The 21682-nt window shown below is 38.7% G+C and overlaps 1 protein-coding gene across 2 annotated transcripts in view; it reads right to left on the bottom strand.

Moving 5' to 3' along the window:
* REEP3 (receptor accessory protein 3) overlaps positions 1-21682 on the bottom strand; it is a 111236-nt gene that overhangs the window by 20331 nt on the left and 69223 nt on the right. For both annotated transcript variants that reach the window (XM_002756324.6, XM_035268276.3), the window contains exons 3-5: positions 9526-9602; positions 6280-6400; positions 5463-5576 (exon numbers count right to left, since the gene is read on the bottom strand). In XM_002756324.6, the coding sequence (XP_002756370.1) occupies positions 5463-5576; positions 6280-6400; positions 9526-9602 (312 nt within the window). The remainder of the gene's footprint in view (positions 1-5462; positions 5577-6279; positions 6401-9525; positions 9603-21682) is intronic.

A 21682-nucleotide genomic window follows, 5' to 3' on the forward strand; every position in this document is an offset into this window, starting at 1 on the left:
TTCTAGTTTTTTCTGACTCATAATACTTTCAGAGCAGTTTCTCAACCTTAACACTCTTGCTATTTTGCATTAGGTAATTTTTTGTTGTGGGGAGCTGTTCTGTGCTTTGTAGAATATTAAGCAGCATCCCTGGCCTTTCCTTGCCCACTAGATATCAGTAGCAGCCCCCTCTCAGTGGTGACAACCTAAAATGTCCCTTGGTAAAAGGGTAGGAGCACAAAATTGCCTCCAGTTGAGTACCACTGTTTTAGAGATATAAGAGGTGTTAGAAATCAGGTTTCACCTCTTTGTTTTTACAGGTGAGAAAAATTAATACTTAGATCAATGTGGATGATTTGCCCAAAATTTCATGGCTAATTTGTGGCAGAATCAGCACTAAAAAAAAAAATCCAGATTAACTCAATTGCTGTAGCATTCAATGTTTGTTATACCATTCTGCTTCCCTAGATTATAGGAAAAATAGTACAACCTTCTTTTTTCTATTGTCTGGATAAAGGTTCTTTCCTTTTTTTTTTTTTTTTTACGTGTCTAATGCTAAGCAGCTGTATGTCCTCAAAGCCATTCACAAACAGAAAGTCATAAAAAGGGCAATAAGATGTTAGGATTTTTGGATCATTTAAAGTCAATTAGATTTCAACAATTTTACCTGTAAAGCTCAAAAGTCTGTGGTAATTGATTTCTGATATCTGCTAAAGAAATTCACCAAGAAAAGGCTACCAGAAAAATTCAGACATGGTTAATCCAACTAACGGTACCTTGCCTCATCTGTCCTTCATCTGTCAGTAGTGTTGCTCATGTGCATAAAACCACCTATACTTCTCATGTGAAAAGCTATGGAATGCTGTACATCCTCAGCAAAATCCTTGTAAGTCCTTCATATGTTTATGCTTTGCTCAGCCAAATAGACTTGTACAGTGACCTTGCAAACAGATGCCTGCTAATGAGGTCATAGAACTGAGTAACATTTTCAGAAAATTGCTTTACGGTGTAATAAATGTTCTGATTAGATTCCTATTTTCACCTTTAACATGCTCAGGTGGTTCAACCTGGGAAACCTAGTCAGGATTATTACCTGTTCTTCAAAGGTCACACCAACAGTCTAAGAATTTTTAGCCTGAAAGATACTTTAAACAAACCATATATTGTAAAATTCTTAAATAATTCTGAAATCTTAATGTTGGCTTTCTTGCAGCTTCTCCTTAAACCTGACCTATTTCCTATTTCAGTTTCAATTTACTCTCAGTATGAAGTGTCTGGTTCAGTGATTCTTCTATGACAATACCCTTGTTTGACATCTGCAGAGATAAAACTAATTTCGTGTACTTTAAAATAAGCACAGTGTAACTTGAGGCAAATTGGGTTAACATTATGCTATGTTCAGCATATTTAATGACCATTTCTGGTGAATACAGGCTCCAGGATGGGGTTTCCAACATTCCTGTACTCATGATGAGAATGGTGACAGCTCATATACAGGGATGTTATGAAAAAAAGAATCACAACATTGCAAACAAGTGGGGACAGTTCCAAATCCAGTATCTGATTTCATTTAGAAGATATGGGTTTCTATTTGTTTTGCAAGAGTGACTTAGATGATTTTTATCAATATTCCTACCTTTGGGGTGGACAGGTGATTTTAAGGTGTTAAACATATAAATTAAAAGAAACAATAAATCACGAAGAAGAGAGCCAGAGAAATACATACAGGATTGTTTTTGTTTTCATGGCATTTTTACAGAAAAGTATTCCTGTGAGATAATGCTTATTTTAATAATGGAGGGTTATGGGTGGGGTCTTATCACTCAGAGGTGAAATAAAATTTTCAGTTAGAAATAAAATTTTTATGGGCTATTCCCTAGCTAATACAGACATTAGCTCCAGACAGACAGTGGCTTGTGCGGGTGAAGGTTGTATCTATTTTGTTCATTACTACATCCTAGTACCTACCATGTAGCAGGCATTAAATAAACAGATGCTGAATAAATAATATGTAGGATGCTAAATACCAATGGAGGCAAAGTGTAAGATAAAAATAAATGAGAAGGGAATGAGGATAAGATAATATAGTGGGTACTGTTGATTCCCCACGTGGGAGTAGTAAACACAAGTCAAAATAAAACAAGTACTGCACAAAATAGACACAATATGTACAAAGGTGTCTCACAGAATAGAATAGACTATATGCAAATGTTAAAATGAGGAGGAAAAATGGGATTTGTATGCTTCTTTAAGACAATATTTTAAAATATGTTTTCTAAATGATTTTTCAACTTGAAATTTAATTTTCAGTTTTTCTCCACAGAACCATGCTGAAGGATGCTTTTAAATATGAGAAGTTCAGACAGCATCTTCATTGGGTGTAAATAAATACATGTACTTGGTTTGCAAAGTCAAAAATGTTAAATTTTATAACAAAAGACCCTTAGTCCCCTTTTCCTCTTCATCCCTTGCTGATGCAACCCCTTTAAGTCCTCTACTTTCCTATTATGACAGATGAGGATTTTAGTTCTCTTCCATTTTCCTTCTCCTTCCCCCATACCCTCAATATGGAAAAACTACAGTTGTTAAATCCTTAGTCTATGTTCATTATTATAATGTAAATGCAGTCATACTCCATGATTATATTTCCTTTCTTTTGTAACTTTTTTTTCCCCAGAGTTAATGATCACGCCTTTTTTTCTTTTTCATTGTCTTCCCATCTTCTTCTTTATATTGCCTCCAATGTTTTTTTCATGGTGCTCAGGGGAGATGTGCAGCTGCACAGGTACCAGCTGCCTATAGCCAATGTGTCATCTGGTTGAAACATGCCCTCTCACTGGTTGCATTTTTAATATTTATTTTTATTTATTTATTTTTTGAGATGGAGTCTTGTTCTGTCGTCAGGCTGGAGTGCAGTGGCGCAATCTAAGCTCACTGCAACTTCCATCTCCTGGGTTCAAGCGATTCTTCTGCCTCAGCCTCCCGAGTAGCTCGGACCACAGGTGTGTGCCACCATGCCCAGCTAATTTTTGTATTTTTAGTAGAGATGGGGTTTCACCATGTTGGCCAGAATGGTCTCGATCTCTTGATCTTGTGATCCACCTGGCTCGGCCACTGCTTCTGGCCTATTTATTTTATTAGTGTTTTTTGAGATGGAGTTTCACTTGTCACCTAGGCTGGAGTGCAATGGCTTGATCTTGGCTCACTGCAACCTCTACCTCCCAGGTTGAAGCAATTCTCCTATCTTGGCCTCCTGAGTACCTGGGACTACAGGCACCCACCACCAAACCCAGCTAATTTTTTTGTATTTTTAGTAGAGTCGGATTTTCACCATGTTGGTTGGGCTTCTTGAACTCCTGACCTCAGGTGATCTACCTACCTCAGCCTCCCAATGTGCTGGGATTACATGTGTAAGCCACTGTGCCTGGCCTCTCACTGGTTTTAGTTTTATCCCTGTGCAGCATGAACAATCCTCTTGGCTTTGTATGTCCAGAGATATCTCTCCTGGCACCTTTCATCCACCACATCCAGTTTTGGCTGGCTGCACTTTGGACTTGCTGTATGGTGTTCTCTCTGGGAATTTTTGTCATCTCTTCTGTGATGAATAACTTGTTTCCCAGATCTCATGGGTTTCCTTTTTTGTGGACCATTCCCTAGCTCTGTGGGCATATCTGTCCTGACAAAAGATGACCAGGAGGTAAATCTGGTGACTCTGCATGCCTAGAATTAAGAAATTTCTTAATTCTAAGTTCACACAATTGAGGGCTTGACTGTTATAGTACTTGAGGGTGAAAATCATGATGGTATCATGAATGGTATTACCTGCCTTCAAGCATTCATTGTCACTGTTTAGATATTTAACGCCATTCTGATTCTACATCATTTGAATTTGATATGCTTTTTATATTTGGAATCTTTATGAATTTTATCCTTATCACTGGTGTTTTAGGATACCCAATGACTTCACTTAGAGTCAGTCATCCTTTTCATTCATCATGTTAAGTAAATTGTGGGTCCTTTCAATCTGAAGATTCATATCCTTCAGTTCTGGGAAATATTACTGTATTATTTCTTTGATAATTACAACTATTCCGTCTTTTTAGAATTCCCAGTGGCTGGATTATCTCTTGGATAATCTTTTTTAGCAGATATGGAAATCAGGAATGCATTTTCATTAAGCAAGAAATAAAAAGCAAAATGAACTTCTAAAATAAAACATAGTCCTTTAAGCTGAAAATTTTGCTATTTCTGTATTCATTTATAAACCTAACCTAATAAAAGAAAAAGCCTTTAAAAGCCAAATAAGAGAAAAACTATACTATATTGAAGTGCTGATCATTAATAATCATTAATAATAGAGTTGTTTTACATGTATAGTGCTGCATAGTTAATACATTTCCATTTAACCTTCAATGGAATGCTATTAGGTATATAATTTTAATGTTCCTTCTTGTTCATTATATTCATTTTGATACTTGAGCCAAAGACCTCTCTGAAAGGTGAAAGTACCCTCATTTCATAGCCCTTTGCCTTTACAGTTATATAAAATCACCACTTAACTAGAATATTTATTTTCATAGCATTGTTTTAGTTCAAGACAACTAAAAGAGCCTAACTTCAAAGCAGAATACTATTCAGTCTCAATTTAACATAATAGCCAAAAACATAAGTTTTCACTTGAATCTTGAATGGAGATAGACACATGATATTTATGTTTATTGGGCTCTTACTATATGCAAGCAAGCACTGCTTTTATGTATCCTCACAGATATATTACCCCCATTTCATACATGAAGCAACTAAGGAACACAGAAGGGTATTTTCTTTCCATACCAAACACACCAAAACCAATTATGCTACAGTATTTAAAATAAACCACACAAATTACAACATGCAAAGAAGTCCAAAACCATGATGCAAATTTTTACAGAACACATTCATTTGATAACTTGGCTTGCAAACACAACAAATGACATTAGTAATTGGCTAATTATAAGCTCACGTTTTAAGAACAGACTTTTTCATGCCTTATTTTGAATAACCAGTTACCTCAGATTGATTGAAGCAGAGGTGCAGAAGTAAGCCAGAAATCCTACCAAGATATTGCCATTGAGAAAGAGACAGAAAAAAAGAGAGAGAAAGAACACCAAAGACAGAGAAAGAAACAGTGGTCATCTTTACTTCAGGTGATTTACTCAAACTACTTTAAGGTCATTAAGTGGACAATTATGACTAAATGACATTTTTAGGTATTTATTATTTATTAACTGCCTCTCATTTTATGATCAATTAAGAGATTCAAAATAAGTAGAGAAAATATAAAATTAAAATATCTTTAAAATTATTTATTTGTATTCCAGTATTAGAAAAATAAGCATACAGCAAGATTCTGCCACAATTTTATAATGGTTTGAAATAAAAAGCCACCTTACTTTATTTGCTGACTTAATATGACTGAATTAAATAGGTAAATGAAGAATTACCTTCACTGCTGCAGTAACTGCAGCAGTAGCTGCCAAGTTTAAACCTTGCCGTCCGAAGTTTACCATGGTTTCATAGCCTCGTTCCTTTGCTTGTACAATATAATCATCAATCTCCTGGGGGAAAAAGCCAGAGACATCAGTTTTACTTAAAAACAGTGTTAAGAAGCCCCAAACTAGAACATTCTCCCTATAAGAGTTTCATGAATTTTATGCATTAGCATGTGTTAATAGGCATTTCTTTCTTTGAGAAAGGGTCTCATTCTTTTGCCTAGGCTGGAATGCAGTGGCATGGGACAATAAGTACGCACCACCATGACTGAATAATTTTTAATTTTTTTTGTAGAGACAGAGTCTCATTATGTTGCCTCGGCTGGTCTCAAATCACAGGCTCAAGAAATCCTCCCACCTTGGATTTTCAAAGTGTTGGGATTACAAACACTAGCCAGTGTACCTAGCCTAGGCGTTTTTCTTTCTGTTTTTGAGATGGAGTATTGCTCTGTCACTCAGGCTGGAGTGCAGTGGTGCAATCTCGACTCAATACAACCCATGCCTCCAGAGTTCAAGCGATTCTCCTGCCGCAGCCTCCTGACTAACTGGGATTACAGGCAAGCACCTCCATACCTGGCTACTTTTTCTGGTATTTTTAGTAGAGCCAAGGTTTCACCATGTTGGCCAGGCTTGTCTCAAACTCCTGGCCTCAAGTGATCCACCCACCTCAGTCTCCCAAAGTGCTGAGATTACAGATGTGAACCACCACACCTGGCCTCAGCCTAGGCATTTCTAAAAATAATTTATGGAAATAAGTTATATATCTTACCCTTTCCTTTGAAGAAAGAAGTGGATGAAGGAATTTTCTGTATATTAAACTTGCTCCTTTGGTATAGGGAGAAAGCAGCCATATGACAAAAGCAATCTTCAGCTCATAGTACAGGGGAAACCTAATAAGAAAAACATTTGGAAAAAAAACTGAAAGTGAAAAAATAAACCACTGTGGAAATCATAAAAACACTTTTTATAAAGTTCAGTCACTATGCTAAGCTTTTTCTTTTTTTTGAGATGGAGTTTTGCTCTTGTTGTCAGGCTGGAGTACAATGGCACCACCTTGGTTCACTGCAACCTCTGCCTCCTGGGTTCCAGTGATTCTTCTGCCTTAGCCTCCCCAGTAGCTAGGATTTACAGGCATGCGTCACCATGCCTAGCTAATTTTTGTATTTTCAGTAGAGATGGGGTTTCACCATGTTGGCTAGGCTGGTCTTGAACTCCTGACCTCAGGTGATCCACCTCCCTTGGCCTCCCAAAGTGCTGGGATTACAGGTGTGAGCCACAGTGCCTGGGCTATGCTAAGTTTTAGAATGTAAAAATTAGTGATCAGGAGACAACTGTGTTTGAATAATCTTGTTTCAACTATAGATCAGTTCATCAAAGTGTGACCTGAGAGATTCCCATGCTCTAATACAATAATCTTCCTTTGTAGTCAAGTATAGGAAAGCTGCCAAACTGAATGCAGCGGTTAAGAGAGGGCACTAATATTATTTATCCAGTACATAAGGTATGCATGCCCACGCTATCTGCAGAGTCAAACTGCCATGGAGGTACATAAGCTACCTCATATGATAGCTGTGTTTATCAGAGCACGACTTCATACACTTCAAGTGCACAATGTTTACCCCATACACGTCTTCATCTTTTTCAGAACTCCCCAAAAATATCCCTTCCAATTTCATTTGGCCAGAATTGCAGCACTCTGCAGACCTAAATTGTTCACTTGCAAGGAAAATGGAAAGTATTACAATGGGTCTTCCCTGTTGGCCCAGTATACTTCCTCAACCAATGACTGTGGCTTTAACCCATGTGACTTGCTTTGGCTAGCAGAAAATGAATGTGATACATGCCACATGCAAGCAGAAGCTTTAAACACCCTTTGACTTCCTCACTTCATCACCCTCAACCTCATGCTTTATGCTCTTGCCTTCCAACATGAGAACAGCTGCTTCTTCAGCCTTGGTTGGAGGGGCCAGGTGAGGATTACACACCTGTGACCCCAGCACTTTGGGAAGCCAAGCTGGGAGGACTGCTTTAGCACAGGAATTCAAGGGTGCAGTGAGCTATCATCATGCCATTGCACTCTAGCTTGGGCAACAGAGCAAGACCCTGTCTCTAAAACAACAACAAAGGTGACCTGACCCCAGCAAAGATGTAGCCAAACATTTTCCATCACGTAGCTTGAGCAAAAAATAAGTTTGCTTTTCTAACCCACTGTACTTTTATAGTTGTTTTGTGCTGCAGCAAAAGTTCTCTAATGTATAATGAGAGGCTCAGTATCTTGTCCATGACAAGGAACACATAAATGTAGTCCATTTATCACTAGGATAAATGATAACTGAGCAAACTGGGTTCTTCTCCCAAGGCAGGCAGGTAGAGGGCAGTGAGGATGACTTACTGTGTAGTCAACAAAGAGGTCTCTGCCACACTGCAATTACAGGAGTTTCTGAATTCAATTTTCATGTTAAACATTTTCTATACCATTCACTTTTAAATAACATATATAGGCTACATTTGCAATCAGAGAAAAATGAAGTCTTAAAAAAAGAACTTGGAAACTTAGACATAGCATGGTTTGGGATCTACGTTCTGTCACTTAAAAACAAAGAGACCTCCCCAACCAAACCCCTATACCAAAAATATAACAGATAAATGAATGAGCTTTGGGGCACAGGAAGGAAAATTTTTACAGTATTTCAAATCAGAAGAGAGATACAGCGATGTTTGCAAATAAAGCAAGGTTGTTAAGAATATTTTAGTATGATGACTTCTATTTTTTTTTTCTAGCAAATCCAATAGGACCTAATGTACTACAAGAATAAGAGAAAGCAAAATGGGAAAGACAACGTAAGGAGAGAATTGTAAAGGTTTGAAACAGACCAGGCAGAATGTAAGTAGACACCGACCAGGAGCAAGTAAAAGGAATGAGGTTCAAACTGATATCTATGTGAGCAGTTGATTAATTTTTTCAGCTGAATTTAGCAGCCCAGTTAAAAAAATAAAAAGGAATCATTTTGGCTGGGTGCCGTGGCTAATGCCTGCAATCTCAGCACTTCGGGAGGCCGTGGTGGGCAGACCACCTGAGGCTGGGAGTTCAAGACCAGCCTGGCCAATATGGTGAAACCCTGTCTCTACTAAAAATACAAATTAGTCAGGCTGTGGTGCCATGTGCCTGTAATCTCAGCTACTCAGGAGGCTGAGGCAGGAGAATCGCTTGAACCTGGGAGGTAGAGGTTGCAGTGAGCTGGGATCACGCCATTGCACTCCAGCTCAGGCAACAGAGCAAGACCCTGTCTCAAAAAAAAAAAAGAAGAGTAATTGTAAGGCTAATTGAGACTGAAGGTTTGTGTGTCAAGGGCAGATAAAGATATCAGCAAGGTAGTAAACCAAAATATCTTAAAAGGAGAAGTTCTCAAAGTGATGGCAGGACTTCGATGGAAATGCACTACTGAAATACACCACAGGGAGATTCGAATTGTCCAGTTAAGTACTGCTCCTCGGTAAAATGTTAAATCCTTGAGGATATAAACATGCTTTAATTTTGCCTTATCTATATGGAACAGAGCAGCCAGGAAGCTGGTGTGGAGTGGGTGTCCATGTGGGTGCTGACGTTTTCCAGTTTGAATGTTTGCAGATGAGAGTTTTAAGGATAGGGAGGGGGGTGCTAAAACCAGATGCTGTGGGCTTCAAAAGAGGAGTCATTTAGGAAGTGATACAGGAAAATTGTCTGAAGTCATCAGTGCAGAAAAGGATGATGACAATCAACTTTCCCTATTCCAAGATACTGGGGGAAGGTGTGTGGGAGGTGAGCAGGGAGTGGCGTATGGGGAGGAAAATGAGCTGCCTTTATTTGATGGAGGCAAAAAGGAAAGTAGTGTTCATGGGAAAGCAGATGACAAAAACAAGTTGCTGGATAATTAGGTAACTTGATCAAAATCACTTAGTAGCAAGAGCAGGGTAAGAACTCAGGACACCTGATAATGAGTCTGTAGTTTGGCCTCTTCTCAATAATAAAACTTACCAAGCAACTGTTTGATCTGCTACTGTTTCAATCACAGTATAGAGAGCAAAAACAATCCAGTACATCATCCATCGAACCTGGAAATAATAAAAATGCTCATGAAACAACAGACAAAAATTATTTGCAACTCTGAATAATTATATGTATGTACATGTTTCTGGATACATAGTATTTTGGGTCAAATGCAGAAAGTGATGGTTTAATTTTCAACAGGTTTTATGTTTGAGTTCTTTTTTTTTTTTTTTGAGACGGGGTCTCACTCTGTCACCAGGCTCGAGTGCAGTGGCGTGATCTTGGCTCAATGCAACCTCTGCCTCCCTGGTTCAAGTGATTCTCCTGCCCCAGCCTCCTTGAGTAGCTGGGACTACAGGTGTGCACCACCACACCCAGCTAATTTTTGTATTTTTAGTAGAGATGGGTTTTCACCATGTTGGCCAGTATGGTCTGGATCTCTCGACCTGGTGATCTGCCAGCCGTGGCCTCCCAAAGTGCTGGGATTACAGGTGTGAGCCACTGTGCCCAGCTATGTTTGAGTTCTTCACATTACTACATCAACAGTCTTGGGATAGAAAGAGCAAAGATTAATAAATCTCTGGGAATTCATACAATATAATCTAGGAATCTAAATCAGGGAATTGGAAAAACAGGAAATATTTTTCTTTTTTTTTTTGAGTTGGAGTTTCACTGTTGTTACCCAGACTGGAGTGCAATGGCATGATCTTGGCTCATTGCCACCTCCGCCTTCTGGGTTCAAGCAATTCTCCTGCTTCAGCCTCCCGAGTAGCTGGGACTACAGGTGCGCACCACCATGCCCAGCTATTTTTGTATTTTTAGTAGAGACGGGGTTTTACCTTGTTGACCAGGATGATCTCGATCTCTTGACCTCGTGATCCACCCACCTCGGCTTCCCAAAGTGCTGGTATTATAGGCGTGAGCCACCACGCCCGGCCGAAATATTTTTCTCAATTGGAAGAATGTTCTTTAAAAGATGTTATCTACTTGCTTCTCTATGAAGATTATATATTATTATTTATATTTATATTTTGTAGAGACAGGGTCTTGTTCTGTTGCCCAGGCTGAAGTGAAGTGGTACAATTATGATCACAGGTCACTGCAGCTGTGACCTGCCAGGCTCAAGTGATCCTCCTGCCTCAGCTGCCTGAGTAGCTGAGACTACAGTTGTGCACCACCACGCTTGGCTAAATTTTTGTTTTTTTGTAGAGATGAGGTTTTGCCATGTTGCCAAGGCTGGTATTGGACTCCTTGGGCTCAAGCTATCCACCTGCCTTGGCTTCCCAATGTGCTGATATTACAGGCATGACCTTAACTATTTAATTGTTACATAAGTAATATAGTATAATACAATAAGACTACATTTAATCTTAATCTCGCAAATTTTATATTTCTTCCTTATTTCCCAATATATAGAAATTGTTCAGAAAGCCAAGAACAATCCTGGGCTTCTTCTATTAATGATACATCCCTAGCCGGGCTTGGTGGCTCACGCCTGTAATCCCAGCACTTTGAGAGCCCAAGGTGGGCGGATCACAAGGTCAAGAGGTCCAGACCACCCTGGCCAACATGGTGAAACCCATCTCTACTAAAAATACAAAAATTAGCTAGGTGTGGTGACGCATGCCTGTAGTCCCAGCTACTTGGGAGGCAGAGGCAGGAGAATCACCTGAATCCAGGAGGTGGAGGTTGCAGTAAGCCGAGATTTCGCCACTGCACTCCAGCCTGGCGACAGAGCAAGACTGTCTCCAAAAAAAAAAAAAAAAGATGCATCCATAATGCTAGTTACCCAAGTGGAAAGTAAGTAAGGTTAGTCTCCTTCCTTTTCCCCTGATGTAAGCCTGTAATCTCCCACATATCTTTCTCCTTTTTTTGTTTTTTGTTTTTTTGAGACCGAGTTTCGCTCTTGTTACCAGGCTGGAGTGCAATGGCGCGATCTCGGCTCACCGCAACTTCTGCCTCCTGGGTTCAGGCAATTCTCCTGCCTCAGCCTCCCGAGTAGCTGGGATTACAGGCACGTGCCACCGTGCCCAGCTAATTTTTTGTACTTTTAGTAGAGACGGGGTTTCACCATGTTGACCAGGATGGTCTCGATCTCTTGACCTCGTGATCCACCTGCCTCAGCCTCCCAAAGTGCTGGGATTACAGGCGTGAGCCACTGCGCCCGGCCGTCCTTCTTCCACTCTAATTCCACAATTATAGTTCAGAATGTTTTAATCTCTTGTCCAAATCAGGGCATGCTGAATGGTCCCTGGTAAGGTGCCTTCTCTTGGTAACTATCCTCCTCAAAGAATGCTGCCAGATTAATGTTTCCTGAGTTGATTCTCCCAAATGTTACTTTTTCATCTACCTCAGTACATTGTTTCTTGTCTCTCAAGTGCACTGGAGTTTTACTAACAATTAAAATCTTTGCTCTTCTGTGCAATAATAATAGCAAATACACAATGCCATGCCAATCAGGGGGCTAGGAATTATGTTGATAAATATATCACATAATTTATTTAATCTCTGTAACAAACTTTACAAAGTAGGAAATATAATTAATTCCATCATAGATAAGAAAACAGTGGCACAGAGAGGTAAAAGAGAAGTCATTTGGCTAGGATTTGGGTCCAGGTTGCCTGACTCTGGAATTGGTTAACCCATTATACCAGGCAGAGAGAGAAGATGTGAGAAACTGCCCAATGTGGGGTCCAAGAATGACTACCACTTTTTATGTTCTTACCTCATTAGTGACAAAAAAAATTTAGGTCCTTATATATAACTGGAAAATAGACCTATTAGTTTTAATACAGATGTTTGTTTGGGTATTTCATAGGCAATATAAAACAATAACTCAAGTAGCTTTTTCAATTTTCTATTTACATGAACAAATCAATAGAAAATAGCCATGAATAACTTCTGAAGCAATTGTATTGTGAAATAAGAATACTACCAATTTATTCTAATTTATAGAGAATACTGAAAGCTTAAAAAATTTCCCAAAGCAAATAATAGGGTACATTATCTGTATTTGAAATATGAGAAAATTGATTTATAAAATTATTATCTTAAAGGTTAAAAAAGTTAAACTAATGTTCTCTTTAGTTTTCTACTTTTCATGAGTTCTCTTCAATCTCACACTGCTCCCAATCCCAAGCTTTTGTCCAAGTATGGGGATTTTCCTCCAGGTCTAAAACAGAGACATGGGTCTCTGCATGTGTTATCTTTTCTTCCCTTCCCCCACCTTACCCATTTAGATGCTTTTGCATGAGTTAATTCCCTCAGCCTTTCCAAATCCAAACACTAATTTAGTACTTTCACTTCTCAACTGTATTCATAAGATTATCGTTTTTTTTTAGTATTCTTAAGATTATCTAGACTGGGTGATGGAGTCTAGCTCTGTTGCCCAGCCTAGAGTGCAGTGGTGCAATCTCAGCTTACTGCAACCTCCATCTACCTCCCTGGTTCAAGCAATTCCCTGCCTCAGCCTCCCAACTAGCTGGGATTACAGGCACATGCCACCATGCCTGGCTAATTTTTTTGTATTTTTAATAGAGACAGGGTTTCACCATGTTGGCCAGACTAGTCTCAAACTCCTGATGTCAGGCAATCCGCCCACCTTGACCTCCTAAAGTGCTGGGATTACAGGCGTGAGCCACCATGCCCAGCCCATAAAATTATCTTTTAGAGTCAATCATGACTATAGGCCTCCCTCCCAAAAAGAAATGAAGAAAAAAATGACTACAAACTAAACAATGTGCTTTTGTTAAGCTAACAGGGATTTTGGGAGTCATCAAGCTTTTTTAAACTAAATAATCTTTTACTGGAAAAAAAACACCTGTAAAATACATTATAAGAGAACTGTTCTGGCTGAGTCTCCCATTCAACCTACCTTAGGACTCTTGGGGAGACTCTGAGAAACCCCTGTGCTCTATAAGTATGGCTGGAAAAACAATATAGTGAACTCCTCTCATTTTACAGAGGGCCAAAATCAATAAGTTGCTCAAGATCACTGCACTAGGAAATGGCTGAAGGAGGCAACAGTCCATCTTGAAGCCCAAAGGATGCAGCCTTTTTTTTTTAAATACTTTAAGTTCTGGGGTACATGTGTAGAACTTGCAGGTTTGCTGCATATGTATATATGTGCCATGGTGGTTTGCTGCATCTATCACCCTGTCATCTACATTAGGTATTTCTCCTAATGTTATCCCTCCCCTATTTCCCCATGCCCTGCTATCCCTCCCCTAGTTCCCCACCCCACCGACAGGCCCCACTGTGTGATGCTCCCCTTCCTGTGTCCATGTGTTCTCATTGTTCAACACCCATTTATGAGTGAGAACATGCAGTGTTTGTTTTTTTTGTTCTTGTGTCAGTTTACTGAGAATGATGGTTTCCATTTTTATCAGAATACTATGCATCCACAAAAAAGGCTGAGTTAATATCTTTTGCAGGGATGCAGCTTTTATTTATTTATTTATTTTGAGACAGAGTCTCGCTCTTGCCATCCAGTGCAGTGGCGCAATCTTGGCTCACTGCAACCTCTGTCTCCTGGGTTCAAGTGATTCGCCTGCCTCAGCCTCCTGAGTAGCTGGGATTACAGGTGCGTGCCACCATGCCCAGCTAATTTTTTTGTATTTTTAGTAGAGCCAGGGTTTCACCATGTTAGCCAGGATGATCTCGATCTCCTGACCTTGTGATCCACCCACCTCGGCCTCCCAAAGTGCTGGGATTACAGGTGTGAGCCAACGGGCCAGGCCAGATGCAGCTTTTTAAACAAGCAACTGTCACCAGACCAGTCTCTCCAGTTCTTTAGGATTCCCCGGTTCTTTCCTTCTCCAGTACTCAGCACAGAGATCTCAGTTTAAATATTATCACCTCCTTTCCCAGTAAAGTGGAGGCTTCAGTGAAATAAGGCTCTCTTTACAGAAAATTTAAGAAATTCTCTGAAAAATAAAAGCATTTAAGTAACTGCTTGTTATTTTTCATTATTTTACATTTTCATTATTTCACAACTGTTTTGATGGTTGTGATCTTCCAAGGGGATAACAACTGTAAGTAATGCTCCACCAATTGTTTTGATTTACTTGTTAATAGGGTTGAGTAGAGGCAAAAGGACTGTGCAGATAGTAGTCATCTGCTGATATTCCCTGACTGACGAGTTGTGAAATGGATTAGAGCTGCTGCATATTCCGCAGATTTCAAAAGTAGCTGTGCTTCAGTTACTTATTCAATTTTCAGATGAAGTCATCAAATTTATTTTAAAACTCACAAAATAAGTAAGTGCTTTAAAGTATATATATTTTTTCTAAGAAAGCAAAAATTATATCTGTTTAGGTTGTGAGAATATTTAATAATGTCAAAAATAAAAGGGAGAAAAAGCTTCAATTTTTTAAACATCCAACAGCAAACTAATCAATAGAGTATTTCTAGGCACTTTCCTGGTGAATTGACTACAGTTCTACATATGCAAAATCCCATGGTTTTAATTTGTCTTTAATGAATAAATTATTTGACAATTTGATCTCTTGAACCTATGAATTTTTTGTTCTCATCAGAAATATGAACCTTAAATATAGCTGAATACAGGCAAAAATTAAACGAATTTAATGGCCATGTGTTATTCGTGGAAGCAACCATAAAGAAAGTTAAACCTATCACTTCTCGGCCTTTTGGCTAAGATCAAGTGAAGAAAGTTAACCTTGAAAATATATTGCTTTCTTTTTTTCCATTAATGGATTTGGTTGAAAGTTTATACAAAATGATTACTCAGTGATACTTCTATTAAAACTATACCTCAAGGCCACTTAGCCTACTGTTTAAGGTTTTTCCCAAAGGAAATAGCAGAAAGAAGTCAAGGTCAAAAAAAAAAAAAAAGCCTAAATGTATGTGAAGATAAAGGAAATATTCTTTAGATCAATAAAGAACATTGATAACAAAATGCAGCATTAATACCAAAAAAACTGAAAGGAAGCCAGTACACTAATTATCTTATGAACATATGTAACCAAACATAATAGAAATAATTGCTGTTAAAATATGTAAATAATAGTAATTTAACAGATGACTTTAATAAATCATGATCCACCTTTTAAGCCACTGAGAAAAAAGGTTACTAACTTTGTTGTTAGTAATATATTCTCAGGGAAGTGAGAACAAACAGTATTTCTTTCCATTTCAGAAACAATTGGTTAAAACCAACAAACTGTTATTTAGATATCTTCACAAGAACAATGAATAATGACAAAGCTGTATCCAATATTTCCTTAAAAGTCCCTTTGGTCCTTGTCAGTCTACAAATTCCCCAATCCCAGTGGTGCGCAATTTCAACCCAGATGGCAGTTCATTTTCAGAAAGGGGGCTTGTATTATAGGAGGCTCACATAACATAGGAATTGCCTGAATACTCTGCAATGCCCTTCTGTGTCGCCTAGTCAATAACTATACAAAACTCATGGAAAGAAAAAAAATTTTCTTGATTCCAGAGAACTTAATTATCCAACAAGGTCAAGTTTATACTTATAAGCACTAAGATGAGGACACACACAGATATACCCTCCTTCTCATTAATCTTTCATGTAAAACATAATTTAGTCAATTCTTGAGGACTTAGATGGCAACATTTAAAACATTCATTGATTCAACTGTAAGCAAATCCTACCTGCCTCATGGCATGGGAATACAAATATAAACATGATATCTCCATCCTCAAGGATTCAACATTTCACTGGGCAGATAAACAATTAACTGTGATTTTTAAAATGCTGTGTGATTGCACCTATAGTTCTAGCTACATGGGAATCTGAGGTGGGAGAATTGCTTTGGCACAGGAATTTGAGGCCAGCCTGGGCAATATAATCAGATCCCATCCCTAATTTCCAAAGATGTTCTGGGCCAGACGTGGTGGCTCATGCCTGTAATCCTGGCACTTTCGGAGGCCAAGGCAGGTGGATCACTTGAGGTCAGGAGTTCAGGACCAGCCTGGCCAACATGATGAAAACCCATCCCTACTAAAAATACAAAAAAAATCTAGCCAGGCATGGTGGCATGTGCCTGTAATTCCAGCTACTTGGGAGGCTGAGGCAGGAGAATTGCTTGAACCCAGGAGATGGAGGTTGCAGTGAGCTGAGATTGTGACACTATACTCCAAACCTGGGTGACAGAGCAAGACTTTATATTAAAAAAAAAAAAAAAGATTTCCCCTTGCTGTTATTACTACATTAGACATCCTAACTCCCAGTATGAATCAAATTCCCAATATTTTCAGGAAAGCTTACTAAAGGGATTATTTATAAAGTTGTGTACAAGGTTCAAGAACACCAACAAAGGATAGGGCACACCCCTGAGCAAGCAACTGCAGGAACTGGTATTATACTTAGGTGAGAAGGAGGGAGAGAAGGAAAGGCTTCCTGGAATCCAGAGATAGTAACTATAGATGAAAGCTATAGTCACAGCCAACTGGTGGTGGCAGGGAGGCAGCTGGGAGAACAAATACTGTAACCTCATGCTTTTCCTGTCTTCTGATCTTGCGCAGGGGCCTCTCATGGGCCAAACCCAAAGGAGGCCAGAGATGATCCAGCCTGTATAGATCAGTCTCCTGGCCATAAGCAGCAGGGCAGAGAAGTGTGGAGAGTGGAGGGGAAGCTCCAATGGAGGAGCAAATAGAAGGTTCCAGCACTACTCAACCTGTTGGCCCTTTGAAACACCCAGAATTGAAGTTGTTGTTCACTACTTCCATAGATACTACCTCAGCCCAGATGACCATTATGTCCTGTCCGGATTATTTCAGTAGCATCCTAACTGGTCACTCCATTTTTAAAAAATTCTATTCTGCATACAATAGTCAGGGTGCCTCCTTAAAACAGAAGTCAAATCATGTCGTTCCTCTGCTCAAACCTCTCTCATGGCTCCCTATCATTGCTTACTACAGCCTGGAAGGCCTGTATCTATCTGGCTCCAGTGATCTCTCTACTGCACCTTCTGCTCCAGCCACACCTGTTCTTTTACTGGCCCTAGTAGGTGCTGATATGCTCCTGCCTTGAGGCCTTTTGAATTCTATTTCCTTGTCTGAAATACATTTTCCCCAGTTATCCATGTGAATAGCTTGCTCACTTGCTTCAGGTCTCTGTTAGAATATTTTCTATGAGAGAGGCCTTTCCTGACTACCCTGTTTAAAATATCAAAATTCTAACTCCCTTATTCTGCTTTATTTTTCTCTTTAGCATGCATCACATATCATAGGCACATCTAACAAGTATTTGCTTTTTCCCACCTTCCTCTGCTTTTTCCCCACCTTCCTCTGCTTTTTCCCTAGTAGAATATAAACCCTAAAAGGACAGACTTTTATTTTGATCACTGATGAATCCTCCGTGCTTGACATAAAAGGTGTAAATAAATATATGTTGATGAATTGTTAAATGAATGTGGGAATGTACATAGCTTAATGTGCTCCTTTTTGTAAGAACTGCAAAAGGCTAGAAAGTAGATAGGAGGTAAAGACATGATGAGTACATATAAACTAATCTTTTAAGAGATCTGTTTTTGGCCGGGAGCAGTGGCTCATGCCTGTAATCTCAGCACTTTGGGAGGCTGAGGTGGGTGGATCATGAGGTCAGGAGATTGAGACCATCCTGGGAAACATGGTAAAGCACCATCTCTACTAAAAATACAAAAATTAGCTTGGCGTGGTGGCATGTACCTGTAATCCCAGCTACTCAGGAGGCTGAGGCAGGAGAATCACTTGAACCCAGGAGGTGGAGGTTGCAGTGAGCTGAGATGAGGCTACTGAACTCCAGCCTAGCGACAGAACTAGACTCTGTCTCAAAAAAAAAAAAAAAAAGAGAGATTTGTTTTTAAAGGAGAAAGAATAAAAAATAGCATAAGGCAACATGAAATAATGTTTATGTTCTCAAGGATTTAACATTATACTGGAGAGATAATGAGATTCAAATTATGAGAAAGCAGAAATATTTAATGGAACAAGATCCTGGATGATACAGACAAGAATAAGATTAGGAACTTAGAAGGAAAAAGAGTGGGCTCAAGAAAGAAGCAGAGATACATCTTCCTCTGGGACAGAAAGAAACAAGAAGAGAGTGGCTGTGTCCAGAAGAGAGTTGAAGGGTTCATGGGTGAGGCCTTCTACCTTCACTCTTCAGTAGGGGGCAAGTTACGGTTGGACATGAGTGGGAAGGTGAGTGGATTTCAGAACAGCAGTAAACATTTAGAAAAGTTGTTTTTAAGGATGGGAAAGGGAGCTGTCAGGGAAGAGCTGGGACAGACTATGTGACCAATGGTGCCTTCACCAGTTCTTGGTGCTGGTGCAAGGGCTATAACAAAAGGTCTAGGACAATGAAAGAAGAGAAGTATGAATGTGACATACTGTTGTCCATAAAAGGCATAATGTGGCTAGAAAATGGCTGAGCCAGGGCCTGGTTCCTCCACCCCTCTTTGCAGGTAGATGAGGAATGTGTCAACTTATCACCAAAAGGATATGAGGTGAGGCTTTTGAAAAGTGGGTGTCTCTTCCACTTGCTCTTCCTCCTTTCTTGCTGGCTAGGATGGCAGGAAGCAGAGCACCCTTGGAAACTATGTGTTGAAGATGGGTGGAATCTGAGTTTTCAAATATTAATAGTTGCATGGGGAGAATTTCTTAATGAAATGAGCACCTAACCAGGACTGTTATGTGAAAAAGAAATGCATTTCTATGGTTCTTCAGTCATTGCATTATTGTTACATACTGTGATCACAGTGGCTTAGCCTACCCCAATATAAGCAGTTACACTAATCTCTGTGATAATGAGACAGCAAGACCACAGCAGCAGTGGTTCCAGAATTAGGTAGGCACTGGTTATAGTACTATTAGCTGCCATCTGTGGCAGGGCTAATACAAGGACTGGTATGTCTCAATACTGTGACATGATTGAGAAATGGAGAAGAGGACCACGTTTTAAGCAACTGTGGTTGAGATATACCCAGGGAAGTATTTTGGAAGAAACTGAAGGGTAGGAAGGATTGATGTTCTCATGCAGCAGACAGAGGCAGAGCCAGAGGAATACTATTTTAAATTATTATTGTGATCCCTTGGCAAGTGTGGACTATGTCAATTTGTTAGCTATCATCTGCATTCAGTCTATGTGGCTTTAGTAGTAATCCTCTTCTGCTTCCAATAGGCCAAGAAATCAGATAAATGCGCTTGCTAGAAATAGACAATATTTCAAGTAAATATATTCTGAGTGGGAGGCCAGTGAATAAAATGCAAAAAATAACATACATAAACGCCAGTAGCAAGACTCTATAAACAAAGATGTTTGAGGTTTTATTTTGTTTACTTTGCTTTCTTTGCCAAGAGTATATCTAATGCCTCATATAATACCTGGCACAAAACAGATGCTCAAAAATACTTATTGAAAGAATTAATAAGCCAGGTGCTCACACCTTTAATCCTAGCACTTTGGGATGTTTAGGTGGGAGGACTGCTTGAGCCCAGGAGTTCCAGACCAGCCCAGGGAACTCAGCAAGACCCCATCTCTACCCCATCACATAAAAATAATTAAAACAAAACAAAACGAAACAAAAAATGAATGAACTGGGCTAACTTAACAAGTGAGATTATAATTTCTATTTTTTTCTAATTACTTGGTAATAAACCTCTCTTGAAAGTGGTCACAATGAAATGGCAATCATTTTCACTTCAGGAGCACTTTACCTACTATATATTTTCTGACTAAGAAAATGTGATAAATATTTTCATTTAAAATAAAAATATATAAATAAAAGAATCCTCAAATGGAATCTTAAAATCATTTAAATATCAAAAGAAATTTATTTTCCAAGGAAATATACTCTTAAAATTAGGCAAGTTCTTTAGAAGAATATGGAGTCATCTGTGATATAAAGTCATAGTATCTAAAATTACATTCTGATTTATATAGTGCATGGATCAGATTATCCTACCTAACAAGCCAGCACTTGCTTTATTATTACTCAAATCCATAAGGCTTTTATAAAGCCTTAGCATTTCAGAAATCCAGACGGTCATGTGATGGAGTTCTTAGCTTCACCCTCTCAAAAGAATTAGAGGATATTTAAAGCTGGAGTGAATACTGTAAAATGAATGTACTCCTAGGCTAAATTTACTATCAAGAAAACCATGCTTCATTTAATAGGTATGCATTTACCTACCCTAATGCCAAATGAGAAGTTAGCTTCTTCTCATGATCTCTTAACATTTTTCAACATAACAAGATTCTATGATTTACATTCTTAGAGAAAACTTTTATAAAACTGATTTAGATCCCAGGATAAATAAAGCAAACAAAAAGTAAGCTGCAATTGTAAAATGATCCTCATGATTGCCATCACAGAAATTGAAAGCAATATACAGGCCCCAAGTATACAGGGAAATATGTTATGGTTGGAGGTGCACTGTTGTAGATTTATAAGAGCCACAGATAGTAGTTGTAATGGCTTATTAATTTCAAAGTATTTTTCTTAAATGATACCTTTATATATATAACTTACTCTTGTTATGCTATGACCAGTGAAATACTATGATAACAATGATAATATGTTAAATGCTATATAACTGTAATAATTTACAGTTGTATGATAAAAAGAAAAATTAACATGATATATTAATTTGATGAATATTACTTAGGGCCTACTATGAACTTTGAAGTCAAGGTTTTCCTACACCCACAAAGCTTTCATGGGGAGATCAGTATAATATAGAAGGATAAGAATAGGTGATTACCAGCACAATGTCTGATTCAACATATAACTACTATTTTATTACATATTATATTACATATTAGTCACTGCCTTGTATGAATAAAATTTCTTTACTTCCAAAAGAAATCCTTCCTTAATTACCCCGACTCCCTCCAAAGATCATATATAATCTCTGTGTACTGTACTTTTCCTTTGTAACATATCCATATGGTTGGTTTATGTAACAACTACCTCTGCCATTTGACTGTAACAACAAATAGGGATCAAAAGTGCCTTGTTCATCCTCATATTCTCAGTACCTAGCAACCTCTGCCTGGCAGGCAAGCACAGAGGATGGCTTCCACTCAACGATTTCTTACATTTTAAGGTCTGAATTGATACAAGATCTCAAGAAGTAACTCTGAACTGCAAGCAGCAGTTTATCACATACAAAA

This window comes from Callithrix jacchus, chromosome 12, assembly GCF_049354715.1.
Source record: "Callithrix jacchus isolate 240 chromosome 12, calJac240_pri, whole genome shotgun sequence".
Classification (NCBI taxonomy): domain Eukaryota; kingdom Metazoa; phylum Chordata; class Mammalia; order Primates; family Cebidae; genus Callithrix; species Callithrix jacchus.